This window comes from Camellia sinensis, chromosome 12 (assembly GCF_055761805.1).
Source record: "Camellia sinensis isolate YWXY chromosome 12, ASM5576180v1, whole genome shotgun sequence".
Lineage (NCBI taxonomy): Eukaryota > Viridiplantae > Streptophyta > Magnoliopsida > Ericales > Theaceae > Camellia > Camellia sinensis.
This window is the reverse complement of record NC_138972.1, coordinates 96,672,996-96,697,185: the sequence shown is the minus strand read 5'-3', so window position 1 is coordinate 96,697,185 and position 24,190 is coordinate 96,672,996. Positions and strand designations below refer to the sequence as shown.

At 34.5% G+C, this 24,190-nt stretch overlaps 2 protein-coding genes and 1 long non-coding RNA gene across 3 annotated transcripts; all 3 read left to right on the top strand.

The window, feature by feature from the left end:
• The first annotated feature begins 1,260 nt into the window (after positions 1 to 1,260).
• Positions 1,261 to 8,991, top strand: LOC114262416 (large ribosomal subunit protein eL42). Its single transcript, XM_028202773.2, has 4 exons — positions 1,261 to 1,580; positions 7,958 to 8,137; positions 8,359 to 8,433; positions 8,691 to 8,991. The coding sequence occupies exons 1-4, from the start codon at positions 1,578 to 1,580 to the stop codon at positions 8,748 to 8,750; spliced, it is 318 nt and encodes a 105-aa protein (XP_028058574.1). The 5' UTR covers positions 1,261 to 1,577; the 3' UTR covers positions 8,751 to 8,991.
• On the top strand, positions 5,341 to 6,442 carry LOC145804058 (uncharacterized). Its single transcript, XR_014345626.1, has 3 exons — positions 5,341 to 5,472; positions 5,722 to 5,763; positions 6,350 to 6,442. It is a non-coding gene; the product is annotated as an uncharacterized LOC145804058 (long non-coding RNA).
• A 2,814-nt stretch (positions 8,992 to 11,805) lies between the features above and the next one.
• LOC114262415 (vacuolar protein sorting-associated protein 26A) lies at positions 11,806 to 23,248 on the top strand. The gene is made up of 11 exons (XM_028202770.2): positions 11,806 to 12,187; positions 12,342 to 12,416; positions 14,261 to 14,335; positions 14,439 to 14,511; positions 15,453 to 15,497; positions 15,741 to 15,852; positions 16,689 to 16,755; positions 17,582 to 17,626; positions 21,862 to 21,917; positions 22,033 to 22,208; positions 22,578 to 23,248. The coding sequence occupies exons 1-11, from the start codon at positions 12,185 to 12,187 to the stop codon at positions 22,754 to 22,756; spliced, it is 906 nt and encodes a 301-aa protein (XP_028058571.1). The 5' UTR covers positions 11,806 to 12,184; the 3' UTR covers positions 22,757 to 23,248.
• Positions 23,249 to 24,190: the final 942 nt, after the last annotated feature.

Genomic DNA, 24,190 nt, shown 5'->3' with positions numbered 1-24,190 from the left:
AGGCCCAGCCCAGCCCGGCCCGCCCGTGTGTGGTGATTTTTGGGTCCAATGGGTCTAGCCCATTTTGCCCATAACCTCTCCCTCTAAAACACTTGGGTACCCCTTGGGGCACATCCCAAGTATCTCACCCTAAGCCTTATAAACCCTTTCAAAACCTCCCACCAATACAATGTGGGACAAGCCAATTTACAACCTTAAGGGATTTCCACCAAAACTCCATTTCCATGGAGCACACTTTGGCTTCAATTTCCCATTCACTCGGTAATGGTTTTGAGCAACCAAATATACCACGTGAATCACAACGCGGCATAGAACGCGTTACCACTTTGACCCGAGTAAATTGACACTCGGGGCCCACCTAAAAAATAGACCAAACTTGAGGAAAAAATAACCATTTCCAACATATTTTAGTTGAGGGAGTCAAGTGATAGTTCAATTGGATAGTGTAATTTACTCCTATAGTTAAAAAGTCATTAAAGTCTAAATTGAAAAGAATTAATAGATGAGGATAGTTAAGTGTTACAATTTGTAGTTCAAAGGGTTAAAGTGATACAAGAGAATAGTATCAATGGAGGTAGTTAGATTATCTAGAACTCACGCACCTCACTAGGAAGTTAGTGGTTCGAATATTTCCATTTATGTGTGTCTTATTTGTTGTATATTAATTGGGGTTTTATCTCCTTATTTGAAAGTTTCTTTGTATTAATCATGTGTATTGTATTTTATCTTTATTACTATGATTATAATTCATGGGATTTCATTGTACAAGCTTGTGTAAATGAAAAAAAAAAAAATTAAGAATGTATTCAGATATTAAATTTTTAAAAATATATATAAAAGAAAAAAAATGTTAATTTTTTTTTTTTAAAATTCCCTTTACTATTTTCTTTTTTTTTTAAACTCCACAAAAGAGAGCTTCGTTGGTGTCATCATAGCAACCCGTAGGCTTTGATTTTTTAAACTTATTACTGAGGCACCAATGGAGCTCATCTACCACTCTAACAAGGCCAAGTTTCGATCAGAATATAGGCCCTTTTTGGAAAATGAGTTATAATCCACTTCCCGAATTATAACCCACTTCCTCTCTCACAAAAAAACAACTTAAAAACAACTTTTAATCAAAAAATTAATTATAACCTCTTTCTAAAATAGCTAAGATTTCTGAAGACAACCACTGAAAAACACCGCAACATTTCGCGGCCCCCAAGTCGAACTTGACTCACTGTCGTATAAGGCCACAAATTTGAATCCAGTTTTGTTAAATACTTCACAAGGTACAGGAAAAAAAGAATCACATTTTGACTGATCCAAAACAACAAAATTCCTTGGTTCGAGGGGCAAAATAAAATTTTTATAAAAAAAAATAAATACAGAAATTGTAACATGTTAATGGTTTGGGGCTTGTTCCAACCAAAAAAAAAAAAAAACGTTTGGGGCAGAGAGAAATAACTTCATACTTTGAGGGTACAAAGTTAAATTTCTCCAACAGTTTATGTTAGACGCATATTTCTAGAGTTCGGAACAGTTGGCTGAACTCTCAGAAACCCTAGCTTTGCGTCCAACTCTGCAACGCAGCCATGGTAATCTCTCTCTCTCCCTCTCTCCCTCTCTCTCTCACTTCTTTCTCGTTTGGTTGCCTAGAAAATTTTAGGAAAAGAAAGAAATTTGAACTTTGAAACTTTGCTGTGTTAATTACTTGAGGTCTGAGAAAACTAAGTGGCTGGGGTTTGTAGATTCTTCTGAATCATTTATTATTAGTTGATGCTAATTTCTAATATCAAATGCTGATTGGGAACTAATGGGTTTGCTCTGAAATTGAGGTTTATTGTCATATTTCTTATATTATGCGATATTTTGCAAATGCAAAGGATTTCTTAACAACCAAAAATTACAGTGTTTAATTATTCCATTGTTCTCCTAGTTTATAAATAAATAATCTTGGTTTATTTTAATTTTTTTGGCTTCTATTCCTCTGACAAACAATATTATTTATTTTTTTTCCTGATTGTCAATTCATTCATTTAAACTGTGAGATTGAGCTCTGGTAGAACCTTACATTGCTAGCACTAGTTGCTTTATTGAAGTCATGAGGTGCAAACAATGTATTCCATATGCAGGGAGAGGTTGATGGTTTACAAAAAAAAAAATTAAAAATAAAATAAAATTGGAGTTTATGGTGAATTTGTAACTTGATGTTTGAGTTTGGAGTGTCTCTGAACTCCAATTTGGAGTGTCATTATCAATGTGATCTGAATCAACTTGATATTTAAAAATAAAATAAAATTGGAGTTCACTTTGAGTTTGGAGTGTCTCTGAACTTTGTCCTGTTGACTAACCATCAGAATGGACGTGATCTGCACCCTTACTTTTCTAGATGGATCACATTTTATATTTTTTTTATTATTTTAATTTATTGTTTTCATTTTGGCTCAAGTCCAGCACACCTTGTAATTTTTTCAGGATTCTAGCCTGTACCCATACTTTCTTAGATTGATCACAGTTTTAAATTTTCTTTATAATTATCATTTTGGCTCAAATCCAGCACATCTTGCATTTTTTGCATGATTTCTGTGTCCACATTCAAAGAGGTTTACAGAGCCTTTTACAGAGCCTTAAATGAAATGAAATAATGATTATGTCGGTTGATTCTATGCTTGTTGCATGTTATGTTGATTTGTTGGTTGGTTTCAACTTGGCTGTTTTATTCAACACAGTTGTATGACTTTTTCTTTTTCTTTTTCATTGTAATAGTAATTTCTTTTATCATTCTCTGCAAAGCTGGGAGTAGGTATTCATTTGATTAAAAAAGTACTAATATGAATTCTAGAATCTACCTATGTTACACGGATTCTTTAAAATAAATTAAATACCAGTGTTAGACACCCGACACTCAGACAAAGGTATAGGATATGTGTTGTCAAATACTTTTCAATGGATACTTTTTATATCTATATAATAAGGGAAGATTGTTTTTGAAAATGTATAAAATGTATGTGAGATACATTTGATTTCAAAGGCTGAGATGAATTCTAATAAATATCAATGGTTCAAAAGAAGGTTTGGTTCAAAAGAAGCTTTGATTCCCGCCCAAACGCTAATCTCTCTCTCCCACTTCTGCCAAACACATCTACCCCTCTCTACACGTTCTCTCTCTCTCTCACTTCTGCCAAACACGTCTACAGACCTGAAAAGGAAGATCGACACCCACCATTGAAGAGGAAGATCGAGCTCAGCTCCTCGACACCTACCATCCTTGGCTTCCTTTGAACTCGCACTCGCACCCCTCCCTCTTCGCTTGGCTCCCTTCAAACCTATCCTTTAGGTAATTTCAGTGTTTTTTAATGTTGTGTTGCGTCTCCCCTTCTCTCTCTGTGTTTGTTTTTGGCTGTTGGATCGCCGCCATTGAAGATCACCAACCCTTCGCACACGCACCCCTCCCACTTCGCTTGGCTCCCTTCAAACCCATTGTTCTTCAATTCAACAGAGGTAAGTTCTTCAGTTCTCATAATTTTGAGTGTCATTCTCATAATTTTGGATACAATTTTGTATTTACACACACATATATGTATTTACTTCATTGTTCAAAGGATTTAAGCACCGTTATGAAGACAGAGTCTCCTCAGGTCGGTCTCTCTTCCTCTTTTTTGGTATTTTCAGTTCTTTGTGGGTCATTTAATTTGGGGTTTATTTTCATTTCTTCTTTTTTTAGAATGCTTTATTAATTTGGGCTGCCATTCTTTCTCTCAATCTAGGTTTATTTCATGTTCTTGAACTGGTTTGTCTATATGGTTGTGGTGAAGATCATCATTAAGTGTATGAACACCACTGCTTTGTCATGTGAACCAACTGTTTGACAAAATGATTATGAGAGAAAAAAAACTGATACCCACATTTCTGCAGTTTTTTAAATTAGTTGTTGCTTTTGAAAATCATCAAGGTAGGTCTGTTGCTTGAGGTCCGTGTACTTTTTGAGCGAACCCGAGAAAAGATCATTCATCTTGGCCTAATATTGACAAAAATAGTCTCCTTTTGCAAATGGGTTTCCAATTCTTATAATGAAATGCTTTAGAAGAAATGGAAAAGATGATCAAGACAACGATTCTACACATGAACTAAACTAAGTTGCTGATATTTGCTAATTTTCTGATTATCAAGATTTTAGGTTTTAGAGTTTCATCCTCCTCTTCATCTATTTGGTTGATGAGGAGGAAGACAGATGCTGACAAATGCAAAAACAGTCACCCTGTATTTGGTGGGTATGGCCTTGATGGAGGGCCGTGGAGAGAAAAAGGCCACCCAAACCAACCTAAAATTGAACCCAAGAGGTTTTCTAAAATAGGTGTTATATCAAAGGATATGCTTATAAGTTCCTACTTTGGCATCTAACCTTAAAATAGATATGACAATTGTTATGTTGAATTGGTCATCCTTTTCTTTACCTCCAATTCTATTAATACAATGTTACTTTTTTTATTATTTAGTTATTTATTTATTGAGGAATGTGACAGTTATTCTTGGTCTTTTTATGTAGTTTTTGTGAAGCTTAATTCCAAGAAATTGGTTAGTTCTATCAATGCAATGGCACATCCATTGAAGCCATTCTATTAGATATCTGAAAGGATTTAAGCACCGTTTGGTTCAATAAAATGAAAATGAAATAGAATGGAATGGTTAACCTCTATGAAATGAGTATTAATTTATAATAGCAAATGATGATTTATTTATCTTACAATTTTCTCTTTTTTTCTTTTCTTTTTTATATCATGTTTATAATGAATTAAACACCACCCAAACGGAAAAGAGCTAAAATAGTCAAAAAAATTATTACAATTTGTCAAATTATTCCCACTATTTTCATAAAAAATCAAAACATCACTTAAAAAAATCAATTATCAAACACTCAAAAGCTCTGGTGAAGTCAAAATAGGAGAGCACTAATTAATTTTTCTTTTTGTTTTTGTTTTTGTGTTTTTGTGTTTATATATATATATAAAGAACTGAATGGAATTTGGCAACTCACCATTTGAACTGACCCTCATGGGTTGGCATACTAATATTTTCAGCAAAAATGAAAGGATTTCAACTTACGCTATATAAATCATTGCAAGTAAAACAACTATAAAAATTACCTGCAAGCAACTTATGCTATATAAATTCCTGCTTTATATTTCAAATTGAAATTCTTCTGTGTGCAGAATGATTATCACTGTTTGTCCCAACTATCTGAAATTTATCATATATCAACTGCTATTTTGGTTGAATGGTCTGTTATCGCTGTTGAATATTATTTTCTCTGTTATATTTTTATGCTGCACATTAGAGGTTGACTTTACACTCCACAGGTTTTACGAGCTTTGAGAAGGCTGAAAGGAACTTCAAATAACAAAAAAGAAAAGATGCCCGCAGAAACAAAACAACTCTTTGACCAGCTGACTGAAGATGCCATGAAGCTGATGGAGAACGGTGATTACAGTTAAGTGACTTAGTTGTTTGTCATGTGCTAAAATAGCACATGCTATTTTAGCACATTATCTTATTTGGGTCAAATTGCATGACGTGATTTGATTTGAATATAGGCATTCATGAAATGAGGTGTTGGCTGCCAAGTTCCTTATTTAGTGTGACGAGGAAGTTTTGCTTTCTTTCAGCTTTGTTCAAATATTTCCATTCTAAGCCTTTGGATATATGAATTTGATCCTTGGTTCAACTTTTGTTTTGCAGATGTATATGATGAAAAGCAGGAGGTGTTTCAGCGTGAGGCAGGTTAGTATATTGGGCTCTTCCCCAACTTTTTTTTTGCTTTTCTCTTATCCCCCCACCCCAATTCACTTCTTTCCTCCCTCAGGTAAATTCCCCTCTGTGTGTGTGTATATATCTATGCATGCATTTTCTTTTGTATCCGTGTTGTTAGAATGAAGATAAACGTTGCCCGTTCTGAAAAATCTAGGTGGTTATTTATGGGACTCAACATTTTTGAATTCTCCATTGCATGTGAGGCATGTGTGCATTTAGAATTGAATCCAACTAAAGTCAGTCAATTGAATCCAACTAAAGCTTTTTTTGAGACTGTAAGTCAGTAGTAGAATATGTGATTCAAGAATGCACGTGAGTTCTAGCTAGCTCGCACAATTTTATTAGATCACACGGGCACAGTGGAACTACTTCAGTGTGTTTTTGGTTGCCTTCCCTTTTGATGGAATTTATTACTATGGGCATGCTAATATGCTAAACATGTGTGCATTGGCCTGGGAAATATCCAGTGCCCCTAGATTCCCTAGATCTTATCTCTTTTACATTTCACCCCGGAGGTGATGCTGTGAGCTGATACTACTGAATCTCTTCCCAACAGAGTGCAAAAACAAATCTCAATGTGGAGCAGGTCTTCTTTTCTATTGCTCGAGACATAAAACAAATACCTGCAGAGAGTGACTCCAAAGCAGAGGTACATGTATACGTTAGTGAATTTTCTTGAGGGTTTATAGACAGTGGTGGATCTAACATGTGTCCCTTCAATGACTCGAAAATTATGTTAATCGTACGATTTTTGAAATGTCTTTCAATATGCCCCTCCTAAATATGATGTACATGCCCCTATTTTTTTTTGGTAGCCCATCTGTTTTTTTTCTTTTTTTCAATAAAATCCCGTACCTTACTTTCAATGTTTATTTTGCTATAAAATCTATAATCACCTTACCTTACTTTCAATGTTTATTTTGCTATAAAATCTATAATCACCTTAGATTGACTGAAATGATGAGTTTTGTTTTTAGTTTTTTGAGTCAATGCTGTGAAAAGTATTTTTGTTTGAATATATCTTGACTAAATTAAACCGAATCAGTCAGAATCGACCCCTTGCCTTAGTTTTACCTCACCCCCCTCTGCAAAAAATTCTCCTCCACTGTTTATAGATGTATATGATTTTTTAATTTTCTTTCAATGATCCTTACCTCACCCCCCTCATGTTTTTTGCTTTAATTTTCTATAAATCACCCTCCTCAAATGGACCCAATGAAAAAGCTTCCTTGATCACCCATTGATAAGAAAAGAATGGATTTATACCAATGGATTTATATTGGATTTATCTATCTAATAATCATTTCTTTTCTACCAATGGATTTATATTTGAATATATGTGTGAGTCTATAAAGTTTGATCAAATTGAGTTTTCTCAATTGTGTAGTTGTATAAATTATAATTATAATTTGATCCTAACATTATTTATACCGTGCCTTCAGGCACGGGCATACGCTAGTAATTGTATATAATACTATTATTATATATACATATTGTTGTGTAATTACTATAAATGCCTTTTTGACGCTGTAAGTTACATATAACACCATTTTATCTCATATGCTTGATTAAAAATATAAAAGTATATTTTTTTGTCGAGTCCGTGTACCCTTAAGTTTATGGTTTGATGAATCCGACCTCTAGATGCATACTCGCACCCGACACCTGTACCCAAGTCCATGTAACATAGGAATCTACGCAAGTTTCACTTGACTCAATTTTGCAAGGGTAAAAATTTATGCCATATATATTGCACCAAAAATGTTTAAGAATATTTTGAGGAGATAGTGTATCCTGCTTAAACATCAGTTACCTTTCAGCTATGCAACAGGGGTTCAGTTAATCAAGGTTTCTATTTAAAAGTATCAGACAGTGTTTATCACAGCTATCCCAGAAAGTGGGATTTGTTTGTATGACTATCTTGGCACATTTGATCAGATGTTAGTAGACTTGCCTTCAATAGCCTTGCATAACTAGATTTTAGCCAGTACCCTTCTAGTCATTAATTATGGAACATATCATTACACGAGTGTCCATTGGGATCACCTCACATGCTGCATTCCATAAAGGAAAACCTCATGAAAATCATGCTCACAACTCATTTTACACCTCCGAAATTTTGTACCCTTGTTCTATTTGAATGAAATATAATATTCTGTTGCAGGTTAATGTTCCAAAGACCAAGAAGACCTACTGCAAGTCCAAGGAGTGCCGGAAGCACACCTTGCATAAGGTTACTCAATATAAGAAGGGGAAAGATAGTTTGGCAGCACAAGGGAAGCGGCGCTATGATCGGAAACAGTCCGGTTATGGTGGACAAACAAAACCAGTTTTCCACAAAAAGGTAAATCTGTAAAATTCATTTCCAACGTTTGTTTTTTCGACCCAATGGTATAATTTTTATTTTCTAGGGATCCACGTATATGCATTCAGGGATGCTTCTTTGGCTATAAAGATGGGATCATGGGAAGCATTACTGTTTCATTCATCATGGAAAGCGTAAATATATGTTGTTGTTAGATTTCCCAGGATGATAATTTTATGTACTTGAGTGCTTCCTTATAGGCAAAAACCACGAAAAAGATTGTGCTGAGGCTGCAATGCCAGGGTTGTAAACACGTCTCACAGCACCCAATCAAGGTTAGCTTCTTTTAACCTCCATCGACTCTTTCAAATAGGCTTCCTTTGGTGTGTTGGTTTCTTGTTTTATACGAGGAAAGTGATCAACAATCAGAATTTTTATACAAAAAAACTCGTCTAGAGTGATGTAGCAGTCATGATGATAGTTGTTTTAGCTTGAAATGATCGAACAAAAGCGTGATGAATTCTGTATGAAAATTTTGTTTGTATGACATTAGCTTTTATATGAATACTTGTTTTATTGCCATTGTCTGCAGAGGTGCAAACATTTTGAGATTGGTGGAGATAAGAAGGGCAAGGGAACTTCTCTATTCTAAGTGGGCACTTAATGGAAAAGTGCACATCTGCTCTGTTTACTTGAGCTTTCAATTAAACTTCTTTAGGTTGGATTGCAAGTATCTGTTTTAGTTAATAGTTTTGACATGATGTTACATGTTTCTTCCATGTACTCATGTTTCTTCCATGTACTCATTTATTTTATGAGATTTCAAACACCTTTTATTTTGAATGCTATAAGTTTGTAGGTTAAGCATATATAGCCTTTCAAATTTTTAATATGCTCTATGTCAAATTGGTTCTGGTGTATCTTATTGTAAATTAAAAGTTGATAATCATAAAGCTAAAGCCAAAAACACCCTTCCTTCAACTTTCAAATAATCTGTTTATATAAGGTATTTTTACTTGATAAGTTGTAAGCAGAAGCTATACCAAACAATCTCTCACATGCTCTCACAACAAAATAAGCCATAAGCTGCAAATAACATAATTTTTGCTATTGGATTGGCTTTCTTGCTTTACAAGATTTTTTGTGATTAGATTGGATGAGTTGATCCACTATTCCATGTCTATTCTCAATGGTTTTCAATGGGATACTAAATTAAGCATTTTTTATTTTAGAATTAATTGTTAAGGTTAAAAAAACAAAACAAAACTACCGTATTTTGAGAGATAACCAAATTTATACATCACCTACCAACCAAACCAAAAACACACCAATTTTAGCATTTTGCAAGTCTTGAGATAAAATAGATTGAAAATGAATGCCTGATTGGGGACATTGGCGGGGGCCGAACAAGATGACGTGGCCCGTGATTGAGCCTAAATCTAACTATGCAATTTTTAATGTAAAAAGGGAATTAAATGGGCAATTAAGGCCAAGTTTGGCATACACAAAATAATCCATCTTTTTATCTTTTTATCTTTTTTTCATCACATCACCTCTCTACTTTTCTGCACATCTTTTCGTAAAAAGACAAAAAGTGCACTTATTTAGGTCATCCCAAACAACCCCTAAATACCTAGTTAAATCTAATTATGTAATTTCAAAGTGAAAATAGGGAATTAAAAAATAAATAAATGAACAATCAAAATTTATTATGCAATTTTATTGTCAAAAGAAAAAAGAAAATACATATCAGTGGTGTTTTTAAAAAAATTATCACAAATTAATAATAAACTCAATTTGTACTTAAACTCAATTTGTAATATTTTTTCGAACACACTGATGTGTATTTTCCCATAAAGAAAAGAAAGGATGAAATATTGAATGACAAAAAGCTTTGCCAAAATATTAATTTTTGGATTTGCTATGGTGTCAAAAAAATATTTTTTTTTCATATTTTATTTTGCACTACAAACTCTAATATCTATTTTTGTCCATTATAATTATCAACAATGATAGAGACTCCCACAATTCCTAAAGTGATCCACACCACTTATGATATGAGCCCCACACACACATGAGTGGGCCCCCACACATCATGAGTGGTGTGAATCACTTTGGAGGTTGTAGGGTCCTCCAATAAAGGAGTCTCACTCAGCCTCCGTTTGGGAAGTGGGTTGGCTTTTTGGCTTTTTGGCTTTTTTGGCTATTTTAGCCTGGGCTTAAAAGCTTGGTTTGGAAAGGGCTTTTTGGCTTTTTGACTTTTTTGAGTTTTTTTGTGAGAGAAGAATGTAATGATTATGGGTTGGATGTGATGTTTTGTTTGTTATGGCTAAAATAGCCTATTTTGTCTTTTGTGGCTAAAATAGCCAAAAAAGCCCAAGAACCAACTTGCCAAACAGAGGCTCATTTTCTTATAATTATTTTTCAAAAAGCATCTAGTATAGTTTTTTTTTTTTTTTGGTGTGGCAAATTTGATATTCAAATCCTCTACCAAATTTGGCACATCATTGGATGAATTCTTATTATTAGTTATTGTTATTTTTATGAAGGTACTAACTAAAAATAATTTTTTTTGGGAACAGTAACTAAAAATGATTTTGACTCAAATATTTGACATCATTAAGATTGCTCTAAACACACTATTGAATTTCTAGACAATAACTTGTTGAATAAAATATATCGAAATATGGCATAGATCTCAAAATGGAAGAAAACATCTACATAGAAAATATATGAATCTCTACATACGAAGAAAAATAATCTTCACGTAAAGAAAAGAAAACTATAATGAAATGAGGAAATCTCTATACATAAAAACATTATTGCAACGCACGAAAAAATAAATAAAAATCAAAACAATCGCCACTAAACAAATATGACAAATCACCTTTACAATTCGTTAGTCTTCCTAGCCGTAATACATTAATCCAGGTCTTTACAAAGTAAAAGAAACAAGTTAAGTATTGTGTGTCATTTTGGGAACATGGTAAAAAGTCACGTTTTTAGACAAATGTTCAAAAATATGGCTGTCAAAAACGCAAGAAAAATCATTTGGCAAGTGCCAAAAACGCAGGCATAAAATTACAAATTAGGGCCTATGGAAAAAAAAAAAAAAAAAATCTCTTATGTTGGGTAAGGGTATTTTGGCCATTTTAATTTGATTTGACACTATAAATAAATATTAAACTAAAAAGTAAAAAGCCAACTTTTTACCAACTTCCCAAATCACTTTCAAAAAAGTCAAAAAGCTTGGTAAAAAGCTAAAAGTCAGCTTTTTACCAACTTCCCAAAACAACCCTGTATGGTACAGCCTATATAAATGCACTTCTTTAGATTTTGTTTGAAAAGTGGGTTGGTTTTTGGGTTATTTTAATTTGGGATTAAAATGTTTGTTTAGATTAATATTTTTTTGATTTTTTGTAAGAGAAAAAGTGAAATGATTATGATTTAGATGCGATATTTTATCTTATTAACTTTGTAGCCTATTTTTGACTTTTGCCAAACGAGGACTTCGACAAGTGCAGTTATTTAGGTCACATTATCTGTCTATTTTTCTACACATTTTCTCATAAAAAGTTAAAAAATATATTTACTTAATCGTCCCAAATACTTCCTAAACTTTAGTTTAAGAGTAACTTGTCTAAAGTATAATTTGACTTAAAAAATATATAAATTAATAAATTAGACTTGAAATTTAAGCCTATTTTCAGAAGTAATAGCTTATCGATTTTTTAATTTTTTCACATTACCTCTTTATTTTTATTTTTTTTACATATTTTAAAAGAAATTAAAAAATTAATTTAAACCTATTTCTCAAAATAGGTTATTATTTTTTGAAATATCAAAAGTGAACAAGCAATTTGACCAACGCACGAAAAGTGGAGTTTACAGAGAGAGAGAGAGAGAGAGAGAGATCGGCCATAACCAGATACAACACCTGACCCGACATACTCTCTCTCAGAAATCGCCACACGATCTACACCGTTTGACTCCCGGAACCACTCTCTCACTTCAATTTCCAGCACACATCTCTGTTTCAAATTCATGCTTATTAGGGTTTGACACAGACTCCACCTTCATCAGATCATGGTAAATTTCTTCAATTTAAACTACTTGTGTTGATGTTTTTGTTTATTGTGCATAATGTATTTGAATCTATGCTTGTTTAGTTTCTATGTGAACTCTTGTGTTTTGGGTATTGGATGATTTTTTATTTTTTTTTGGTTGCTAATTTATGATCCAGAATTTCCTAATTGGAGCTTTCAAGCCACCTTGTAACATCTCAATTTCATTTGCTGACGCAAGAACTCGCAAACAGGTACGTAATTATATAAAGAATAGCTTTTTGAAGCTTTGTCGCACAATTTGATTTCCAAAAATGCTCATAGAATTGCTAACTGAATGAATAAACACACCACATATAGTAAATTACTGTTAATCAAATTTCAAAACCTACCCATGTTTTTCATTCAACAAAATGCCCAAAAATTTAGTTATAAAAGTGTACTGTATACCCGGTGCTACTATATGTATGTAAGTTTACTGGCTAACATTCTATTAAGTGGTGGAAAATCGATGGGGGTTGTGTAGGCCACTACAAAGGTATTCTATATGTTCAAGGCCCAAATCTGGGGCACTCTGACTGTGCTGTGCGGGAGGGCGTACACGTACCCATCTGGAAGCTTAGCAAATTTTAGGACTTTGATTAGGTTTTTAATACAAATGATATAGATTTTTTCTTGTTATACATGGGTTGCATTGCACCTCCTTGGTTCCTTTTTAATAATCCTTACTTATCCCAAAAGAAATCATCTTGTCTTCATAATTTTCATTGTTGTCGTGGACGTGGGAGTTGGGACCAAATTTGATGCAATATAATTGGTCAAACTATTCTGCTTTAAGAATCTGTCAAAATATTTGAAACTTTTGTATGGTTTCCCGTACAATCTATGTGAACTGCTGATGCTATACTAGAAATGCCCCATTTCGATGTTCAAGATGTGTGAAGAATGTAGGAGTATTTGAGAACTATGGGCTAATAGTTCAAAGTTCAAAAAAAATTTTGTTTCAAGTTGTCAAACACACATCCATATATATTTTCAAAAATGATGTAGGATGAGTATGGAGAGGCATACTCCCACGATGAGCTCCAATATTAACAACAAAAAAAAGGCGTAAGGCAGCACTAAATAGGGTCTTTGAATATAATAAACTTATTTATCTCTACCTAAAGTTTGCTAAATGTACAGAGCTTAAGGATTTGTAAATGTGTAACGAAGGCTATGAAACTTAGCAAATATCAAAGGATTATCAATATTTGATAGGGAAGCGACTCCCTTTTAGGAGTATCCTTTCTTATAGCCAATATGTATCCTTAACTTTAGGGATTGCTAGGATAAACCTCATAATAGAAAAATAAAAGGAATTGTCTATTTCTCTTATCTTCATCTGTAATGTTCCCATAATCAAAACCAATATCATTAACCTCATCTTTGGATTTCTTCGGCTTTTTTTTGTGTTCCAGCATCATTTGCAAGGCTATTTTAGGCTTTGCAAGATTTTGAATCTTTTGCTTTAATAGCAAACTAATCAAGATAAGTTCAAGGACAGTCTACAAAAAGCTTTGTAGATTGTACAAAAACTGGTATAGGATGGGTGGGTTTGTAGAGGTTTTTGTAGATATGTTTAAATGGTTTGTGGCTAAGGATTAGTCAAAAGTGAGCATAGGGTTTTTGAATATGTAACAAAATGCTTAGGCAAGAAAAGGTGAAGTTGTGGGGATGCAAAGAGTACCCATGAATATGCTACATATGGCTTGCTAGGTTTTTTCCTTTTTTTTTTTTTTTTTGTGCGCGCGTGCACCATGGTTAAATAATTGAAAGAGGAAAGGGTTAGAGCATGTGAAGTTGTATTCGTAAGGGTGCAAAGTGGATGACAAGAAGGCTAACGGTTGTATTCATTCCTTCAATACTTGTATTTATATAAGTTATGCTCAAAGTGTATGATAAATATCTCATACTAAAATGAAGTATAGACACATACCACAAAACAATGGATGTTCTCATTATTCTCCTCTTTATTTTTCTTTTCTTTTTTTGTTCTTAAATTTTCACTCTATTTGTCTTCATTTTTATTTTTATTTTTATTTTTATTTTTATATAGGTTCCATTGAAAAAGGAAAATGGTCAAACAATTATGGTTCCTCTCTTCCAAAGCCAAGAAAACATTGTTGGGGAGGTAACTTGTGCATGTCCTTTTCAAGCTTGCATGTGGTAGTATTTGGATGTTTCTATATCGCAATTGCAAGCTGGAGATGATTTCTTGTTTGTTCTATGTACAGGTTCTAATAGAGCCACAACAAGGAAAGAAGGTTGAACATACCGGCGTGAAAATTGAGCTCCTTGGCCAGATAGGTCTGTTTAATTTGCTTGAGGATGTAACTGACTACGTGTATTTTGTTTGGATCATATTTTCCTTTTTGTTTGTTTTTCCAATCTTATGAACAAGGGAGTAATATCCAAGATAAATCATAAAAAAATAATATCCAAGATCAAGAAAGGGAGGTGTCAATGTATTGAAATATATGGAGTTGTTTCTTTTCTTTTGTTGTGTGTGTGTATGGAATTTTTTTATTTAATTTTTGGTAAATTCATGGTTATAAGGGCATGATTAACAATGTCCTTGTCTTATAAAAGCAACTGGGCTTTCTGAAAAAAAAAAAAAGGAAAAAAAAAAGAAGGAAGACACATGTATGCATGTGTATTTATGTCTATAATTTCCTATAACCTAGTTGTCTTTGAACTTAATATTTATGATTTGATACTGTGTTTGTAAATTTGATGGAGTTCCAAGTAGTTGCTCTGCATCCTTCGTTTCTTTCTCCCCCTTCCTCTCCACTCTAAATGATTTATAACATCCTTATTTATTTAGTATAAAGAAATGAAATTGTGTAGGAAAATTTTAAACTTTTGAGACTCCAACATACCAAGCATTACAACTTTAATCCAAATGGCTTGCATAAATTAAACAAATAAATCTTCTTTATGAACTTATTTCTATTACCCTTAATTATAATAAAAATGAATTCCATTTGATACTTAAGAACCAGGTCAGTAATAGAATTTATTGTACTGTTACTCTATTAAAATCAAAGGCTGTGGTCATAAATCTCTTGGTGCCAAATGTGTGATGCAGTTTTTTTAATGGTTTCTTAGCTTGAGTTTCATAAGGTAGTAAATGTCTTCTCGCTATTATAGGAAAACAATTAGTTTAGTTAGTTGATCTGCGTTTCAGTTCGGACTTTGGAAGAAAATTTCTATGGTTGAAACCAACTTTTGGTCTTTCCTTTTTGCAGAGTTGTATTTTGACAGAGGAAACTTCTACGATTTTACATCTCTTGGTAAGTGTATTTTAGCATAAATATTTCTTATTGATAATCTGGTATTGAGTTATGTGGTGGAGAAAATTTGCATTTATTCTTTGTCCAGTCCTGTGCTTGTCTACAAGTTTTTATGGTATCTACCTTTGGTCAGCTTAATTTTCGGTGACAATATTTTTTAGTCCAATGTGTCCTTTGACCAGTGGCTTGTAGATTATTGTTAATTGATAGCTCCTAAATCTTTCATGATTTTTTTTTTTGCAGTACGTGAACTTGATGTTCCTGGTGATTTATATGAAAGGAAAACATATCCTTTCGAATTTTCTACTGTTGAGATGCCATATGAATCATACAATGGAGTCAACGTAAGGCTTAGGTGGAGTATCCATTTCAACCTTTTGATATCAGTTAAATCATCATTTGTTTCCAATGATCTGAAGAATAATTCCGTTCAAACTTTCATTGTTTTGAGTTTGTTTTTCAATTTGAGGTTGCTTACATTGGCCAGTTGCCTTGCTTCAATTACTGTTTTCCTATGTTTCACAAAACCCTTAATTATTGTTTTCCTGAGTTTGTTTCTCAATTTGAGGTTGCTTACATTGGTCGGTTTCTTATTTCACATTCGAAATTTTCTTGATTTGAGCTAGCGTCAGTTTTACTGCTCTCCTTCTCCATTTTTATGAATCTGTTATTAGTTGTGAGCTGGATCCAGCTCATTTTATGCTCCCTGGGAATATTTACCTTGGATATGCCTCTTCCCACCAATACAAAATGACAAAAAGTTGGCCTCCTGTAGAAGAAATGTACTGTTACTAGATTTATGTGGTAATTCATGACACGCCAGTACTGTGCTTATCACCTGGTGACTCAGAAACTGAGCATATTGAATGGCTCTTGGTTGGTTGACTATTGGTTGAAAGACTTCTGTGGTAGGCCAGCTTGAGTAGATGAAATGACATTTTTAATTGTTTAGAGTCCTCCAGTTATGTTAGTTGACTAGTTAGTTTTAATCAATAATTGAGAAACAAGTTTGAAGCCATTAATCTTGTCCTACCGTGTGTACACATACTCCTTTTTGGCTCTTATATATGCTGCTACTGACTAACAGAAAATTTTCTGGTAGCTTGAATGAAATTTGAAAGTATAATGAACTTCTGAAAGAGAGTGAGATGACTTTGATAACTCGAGTATTCCTTTCTTCAACACTTGCAGGTACATTTTGAAAGTGACCATCAGTCGTAACATTGTCAGCAACGTTGTTGTGTACCAGGATTTTGTGGTAATTTTTTTCTATATCATTAAGCGAATAATAAAATTTGTTTTTTGATGGTTGAAATCATTGTTTTGTTCATATAACATGTAATTCTTCCATTTTGTCCTACTCGCTACACTATTTTACTTTCAATATAGAACACACTACTTTAATTTAAGGCTGTGAAATCTCATTTAACAGTTTACATTAAGCTTCCTCTGATTTATAAAGAAGAGCCAGCAGTAGTTGTTTTAGTTAACAATTATTTTTCAATTTATTTTTTGTGTGTTGGGTGAGGGGGATTGTTGGGGCTAAATCTTTATATTTTTTATGTGCATTTTTATATTGAACATTAAGAAAATTCAAGTTTGATGTAGTGAAATTTGTTCATGCTATTGTGGTGAACTGCCTGTCACTAGCACTTGCATTAATTCTCCTCTAACAATAAGAAAATAAAAAATATTTGTGCCTCTTTTGATATCTTAACATCAATATCATAATTATCATCCAAGAACTTGAAAGCATCTTTAAAGGAAAAGTGATATATCACAATATAAGTAGCAAGGGATCATAAACCTATATTTAATGATATGAAGTGTGCTATAGTGGTGAGTGCTTTTTTTTTTTTTTTAAGTTTGTCTTTTGTGGTAGAATTTTCAGTATGTTTTTCTTCTGAATGGCAGTACTTTTGTGTTCAATAAAATCAATGTTGTATTGTATTAGTTTTGATCTTGTAGAGAACTTGACAGATGCCACTCAAAGTAGATATTGTATTATTATTATCCATTATATTTTCAGATATATGGGTGTTCATTATTTATAGTATTTTAAGGATGCTATGTTTCTGCATCAGGTTCGGAACTACACACCACTTCCATCAATCAATAACAGCATAAAGGTCAGTACACTATGCTTAGTTAGTTATTGTTGTGTCATGGTGATGGATTTCATTTTTTTTAAGTAAGAAAGTTTTTACTTAAATGAAGGATCTTCAAATCTTTCTTGGGAAATTTAGCCAAAACTCCTCCATTGGACCCTTGTTTGGTGAAAAGAATGTCCCAATTTATTTTGCTTCATAAACCCCCTTAGGAGGAGGTGTATAATTGAGTAAAGACAAAGTAAAATATCATTTTTTTTTTCTTGAACAATATTACCAGAGTAACATGTTATTGTGAAACAGAATAATATATTACTGTGAAACAGAGTAACATGTTACTATTTACATCAATTTTAACGGTAATAATTTTATTTTTTTTAAAAGAATTTCATAGTTAACATGGTTCTTATTTGATAGATCTTGATGAGAGAATTCTAAAAACACTAATTTTATAAAAAAACCGACATCTAGATCAAAAGTTATATTATTTTAAAGTTTAACATTTTGGTAATAGTGGTATGTGTTGGACTTTTCAAGGAAAACTTTTTGTGTTTGTCCTTAATGGATTAAAGTTTTATTATGAAGGGGCTTTGACCAAATCCCCCATCTTTCTTCTTTTTTTTTTTGTCGCACGGTATACATCGGTAGCGGCTAGTTGTTAGTAAGGGAAGGGGGCAACACAAAGGGCATCAAACTCTTCTCCATAGGATTTGAATCTGCAACCTCACACCACAGAGTGGTGCTACACAACCACTAGACCAAAGGCCCTGGTTGAGAGTTCTTTAGTTTGCTACTTCTCATTTTGTTTCCTTCTATGATGAGTTCCTTCAGTTTCATTTAGATGAGTTTGTGGTCAACAATTTAACATAGTATCAAAGTTAATGATTGGCAATCCTGAGGCATGGTGGTGGACTTAGGCTTGGCCAACGATCTCGGGGATAATGGTTTAAAACCAAGGTTGGTGACAAGATAGACATAAGAAGAGTGAAAAAGATTGGTGTTGCAATTTAACCAGTGAATGTAGATTTTGGAGATTTGGCACAATTTGGTGAGATAATTGCCAAGGGTCTTGTGGAAAGTGTGGTGGCGGTCACTAGGAAAAGAAATAGGATTATGTTAGTTAAACTAGTTATTGGAGGGAATATAGTGAACATTATTAGCGCTTACGCCCCTCAAGTAGGGTTAGATGATCAGACTAAGAGGGATTTTTTGGAGCAAATGGATGAGATCTTACAGGAGATACTCGTAGGAGAGAACCTGGTTATAGGTGGAGATTTTAATGGCTATGTGGGCATAGATAAAGTAGGTTATGAAAGGGTGAATGGTGGATACGGTTTTGGTGACAGAAATGAGGCTGGAGAGAGAATCTTAGATTTGCGTTGGCTTCTGACCTAGCGGTGGCCAATACTATGTATAAGAAGAGGGAGGAGCATTTGATAACTTTTAAGAGTGGATTAGTTAAGAGCCGAATAGATTATTTCTTAGTGAGAAAAGTGGACTGCCTAAAATGCAATGATTGTAAGGTGATTCCTGGAGAGAGTCTGGTCTCTCAACATAGGATTTTGGTACTAGATTTATGTTTTAGAGGGCAATACCAAATTAGGAAGGATGGTGGGCGTCGTAGGACGAGATGGTGGGACTTAAAAGGGGATAAATTAGAAATATTTAAGAATCGAATGGATAAGGAAGGTACTTGGGACTTAGAAGGTGATGCTAACACTATGTGGAATTCGATGACCAGTTGTATGAGGAAAATCTCAAGGGAAGTGCTTGGAGAGTTGAAAGGAACGAGACCCAGCTCTAGGGAAACTTGGTGGTGGAGGGAAGAGGTCCAGGCGGTAGTTAAGGCAAAAAAAGAGTGCTTTAAAAAGTGGCAGAAGAATACAACTGAGGAAAACCTTAAGAGCTATAGATTGGCTAATAAAGAGGTCAAGAAAGTAGTGAGAGAGACTAAGTTGAAAGCTTATAACGACCTATACACTAGACTAGATAGTAAGGAGGGAGAGAAGAGGGTATACAAACTTGCTAAGATACGGGAGAGGAAAACAAGAGATTTTAATCGAGTAAAGTGCATCAAGAGTGAGGATTCTAAGGTATTGGTAAAGGATGATGAGATTAAGGAAAGATGGAAGAATTATTTTGAGAAACTGTTAAATGAGGAATATGGAAGTACGACAATAGGGGAAGAAATAATCAGTAATACGATAAACCAAGACTATAGGTTCTATCGCAGGATTAAGAACTTTGAAGTAGAGATTGCACTTAAGAAGATGAAATCAAATAAGGCTTTAGGACCTGATGATATCCCTATTAAAGCTTGGAAGTGTTTGGGTAAAAAGGGAGTTGCTTGGTTGATTAGGTTGTTTAGCAAAATTTTGTTGACTAGGAACATGCCAGATGAGTGGAGGAAGAGTATTTTAGTGCCAATCTATAAGAATAAAGGTGATGTCCAGAATTGTAACAACTATAGAGGAATTAAGCTAATGTGTCATATAATGAAAGTGTGGGAGAGGGTGATGGAACGCCGATTGCGAGACATAACAGAGGTGTCAGAGAATCAATTTGGGTTTATGCCTGGTAGGTTAACAATGGAAGCGATCTATCTTTTGAGGAGAGTAATAGAAAAGTATAAAGAAAAAAAAAGAGACATTCATATGGTGTTTATCGACCTTGAAAAAGCATATGACAGAGTGCCCTGAGATATAATATGGTGGGTGTTAGAGAAGAAAGGGGTGACAAAAGGCTACATTGACGTGATTAGGACCATGTATGAAAGGGTGGTGACCACTATTAGATCGCCAGCTGGAGAAACAAATGAATTTCCTATCACTGTAGGGTTACACCAAGGATCTACCTTAAGTCCTTATCTTTTTGCTTTAGTTATGGACGAGTTAACGATAAATATTCAGGATGACGTGCCATGGTGTATACTTTTTGCAGACGATATTGTGTTAGTAGATGAGACTAGAGAAGGAGTTAACACAAAGTTGGAGATTTGGAGAAAAGCTCTTGAATCTAAAGGATTTCGGATAAGCAGAACTAAAACAGAGTACATGAAGTGTAAATTTAGTAACAGTAACAATGAAAGCAGAGGAGAAGTGAAGATTGAGAATCAAGAACTGCCTAAGAGTGAACATTTTCGTTATTTAGGGTCGATTATCATAACAGCGGGAGAGATTGATGCAGATGTGGCCCATAGGATTAAGGCGAGATGGTGTAAGTGGAGAAGTGCGTTTGGGGTATTGTGCGATAAACGAATACCCACTAGACTAAAAGGTAAGTTTTATAGAACGGCTATTAGACCAGCTATGTTGTATGAGACAGAGTGTTGGGCAACCAAGAAACAACATGTAGATAAGATGAGTGTGGCTGAGATGAGGATGCTAAGGTGGATGTCTGGTAAGACTAGACAGGATAGGATTAGGAATGAGTGTATTCGGAAATGGGTAGGAGTAGTACCGATAGAAGATAAGTTAAGAGAGAATCGTTTGAGATGGTTTGGTCATATTCAACGGAGACCAACAGAGGCAGTTGTGAAGAGATGCGATGCTGTAACGGTAGATGGAAGTGTTAGGGGACGGGGTAGACCTAGATTAACGTTGACTAGCGTTATAAATAGAGATATGAATCTACTTAATTTGACTAATAAAATGGCCTTTGATAGGGCTGCGTGGAGAAGAAGGATTCATGTAGCCGACCCCATTTGATGGGACTTAAGGCTTGGCTTGGCTTGGTTTGGTTTTGACACAATTTGGTGAGAATTGATAGATATACATATGGTTAGAAATCTATACAAGCTCGTGGGGAATGTTGTGACAGGTGGAGAGCAACCGTCAAACACGAGATGGGTAGTATGGGTCGTGAGTGAACAAAGAGAGCAAAAGTTGTAGAGGAGCACACACAAGTGCAAGAGCACAGGCATATAGGAGAGCATGCAGGGTACACTCATGTCACGTGTTTAGATGAGTTGGTTAACAATTTAGCATGACACTTGTTTTGTGCCCATGCCCATGCTTCTTAGTGCATGGGACAATTGATGGTGGAAGTGTTTCAGAATGTAATGATGTTTCCCAATGGACTTGAAAAGAAGCATAAGTATTTTAGATACCATAGTAATTCCTACTTAATTTGGCTCTATTTTCCTTACCCCCGTTGTTTTAGGTGATGGTCAACTTCTTTATATATTCTAGAAGAAAATGCAATTATTATCCATTTCTTTTTTGTACCAAGTTTGTATGTATTAATGTTTTCTGTAGATGGAAGTTGGAATTGAGGATTGCTTACACATTGAATTTGAATACAATAAAAGCAAGTAAGTCCAAGAAGCTAATGTTCGCATTTTTAACTTCTTATTCATGCAAACAACTTTATGCACATCAAGAGTAGGAGAAGATCCTCATATTTGCTAATCAGAGTCAAATGTGTAGGTATCATTTGAAGGATGTTATTATCGGCAAAATATACTTTCTTCTTGTGAGGATCAAGATTAAAAATATGGAGCTTGAGATCAGGCGTCGGGAGTCCACGGGGGCCGGGCCTAATACATATGTTGAGACAGAGACCCTTGCAAAATACGAGTTGATGGATGGTGCTCCTGTTAGAGGTACATTTAGTTGTATGGAACATATACGTATGTATCGAATTTTTTAACACAATTATTATTAGAAAATGTAACATGGAGGTATGGGTGATTCTTCAACATATTGGTGTCTCATGGCCATGCTTTTAAACGTCCGAGTTCATCTGATACATCTATTATTATTATTATTGTTATTATTATTATTATTATTATTATTATTATTTTTGGTCAGATACAACTATTATTTGCTTTGTTATTATTGTGCCTTTGATGTCAATAACAATGAATATCTTTAATGTCTAGTCCTACTCATTTCTTTTACTATTTCCTTCAGTTAGCACAAATGACTACAATGTTAACTTAGTTATATTTTGCCCATTTGTTCCCTTGCAGGAGAGTCAATTCCTGTTAGACTGTTTTTTAGTCCATATGAACTAACACCAACTTATCGCAACATCAACAATAAATTTAGTGTAAAGTACTATCTAAATCTTGTCCTTGTGGACGAAGAGGATCGGCGGTACTTCAAACAGCAAGAGATCACTGTGTATCGCCTTCTTGAGACATCTTGATGTTCATAATGATGCCATGCTTGCCTTTGGAAGAAACAAATCTTGATTTACATTTGCTCAATGGACACAATCTGCTTTAATCAGCATGGGAATTTGAAATTTGCCAGGTAAATTTAGAACAGAATGCGTTGAAGCATCTTTTAGTAACTGTTAACCTTTGCTCAATTTTTTGAAGGATTTAGCTATGTTGTATGTGTGTTCTTCGATGATGCCTCTTTTGGGTTAGCTTCTCTAGTTTCAAAATCCCTTGTGATGAAAGGTCCTTTTTTGTGGACTATTTATGTTTGATTTTTTAGGGCAGTGTGGTGAAACCTGCTTTTTTAAGTCGAATGTGTGTTGGTTTTGTTGATGCTACAGACCCTGTAAATTGGCGTTGAAATTTTGATTGTACTGTCAATGTATTTGTCGTTTCTAGTTTATCGGTAGTCTAAGTCCAACTTCATCCTGTTACTTGTTTGATCTATAAATTTGAAGTGGGAATTGAAAATTCGTGTGATTTGAATACTTATTTAAGTTATTATGTGTTTTTAATGAGACTGAATAAATTGGGACATGAGGACAGAGGATTCATGGTCCAAGTAAAGAGACTCAAGTTTGAGTTTTGTTAAAATTTACCATCACCTACCACCAACTTACCATCACCTACCACACACTCACCTACTACACTCACCTACCACCACCATCCACTACACCTACATCTATATAACGAACCATTTGTAATAGACAGAAAATCATCAATATATCAATCAATAATACATAAATTCTTACATGGTATCAGAGCAAGGTTAAAGATCTTGGTGTTCTTCGCTTTCCGGTGGGCGGCAACCTTGCCTTGACCGCCCGCCGGATCTCAACCAATTCAACTGCCTCGCTTCCCTCATCCTCTCTCTCCCTCTGTCTCTCTTTACTTTGTAGTATAGAAGGCCATCCATGGCTGCAGCTCGCATAGTCTCCTCTTTGCTCAGTCGTTCTCTCTCTCTTTCTGCCCTTTCTGCTGGTTTCTTTCTCTCCACAGGAAGAAATTCTAGCTTGGCGAGAAGCGCCCTCGGATTTAGCACTGCTGCAGTGGCAGAACCGATCACTCCACCTGTTCAAATCGAACATACCCAACTTCTAATCAATGGCCAATTTGTGGATTCAGCGTCCAAAAAAACATTTCCAACCTATGACCCTCGGACAGGAGAGGTTATTGCTCAGGTTGCCGAAGGTCATGCAGAAGATATAAACCGTGCTGTATCTGCTGCTCGTAAGGCATTTGATGAGGGACCATGGCCAAAAATGACCGCTTATGAACGGTCACGGATACTGCTACGTTTTGCTGATTTGGTTGAGAAACACAGCGAGAATGGAGAACTTGATATCTCTGGTCAACAAACTACAGAGAGCTTGCACTGCTCTAGGCGATCATGGCAAAGAGAGCGCTTTGCCCACTCT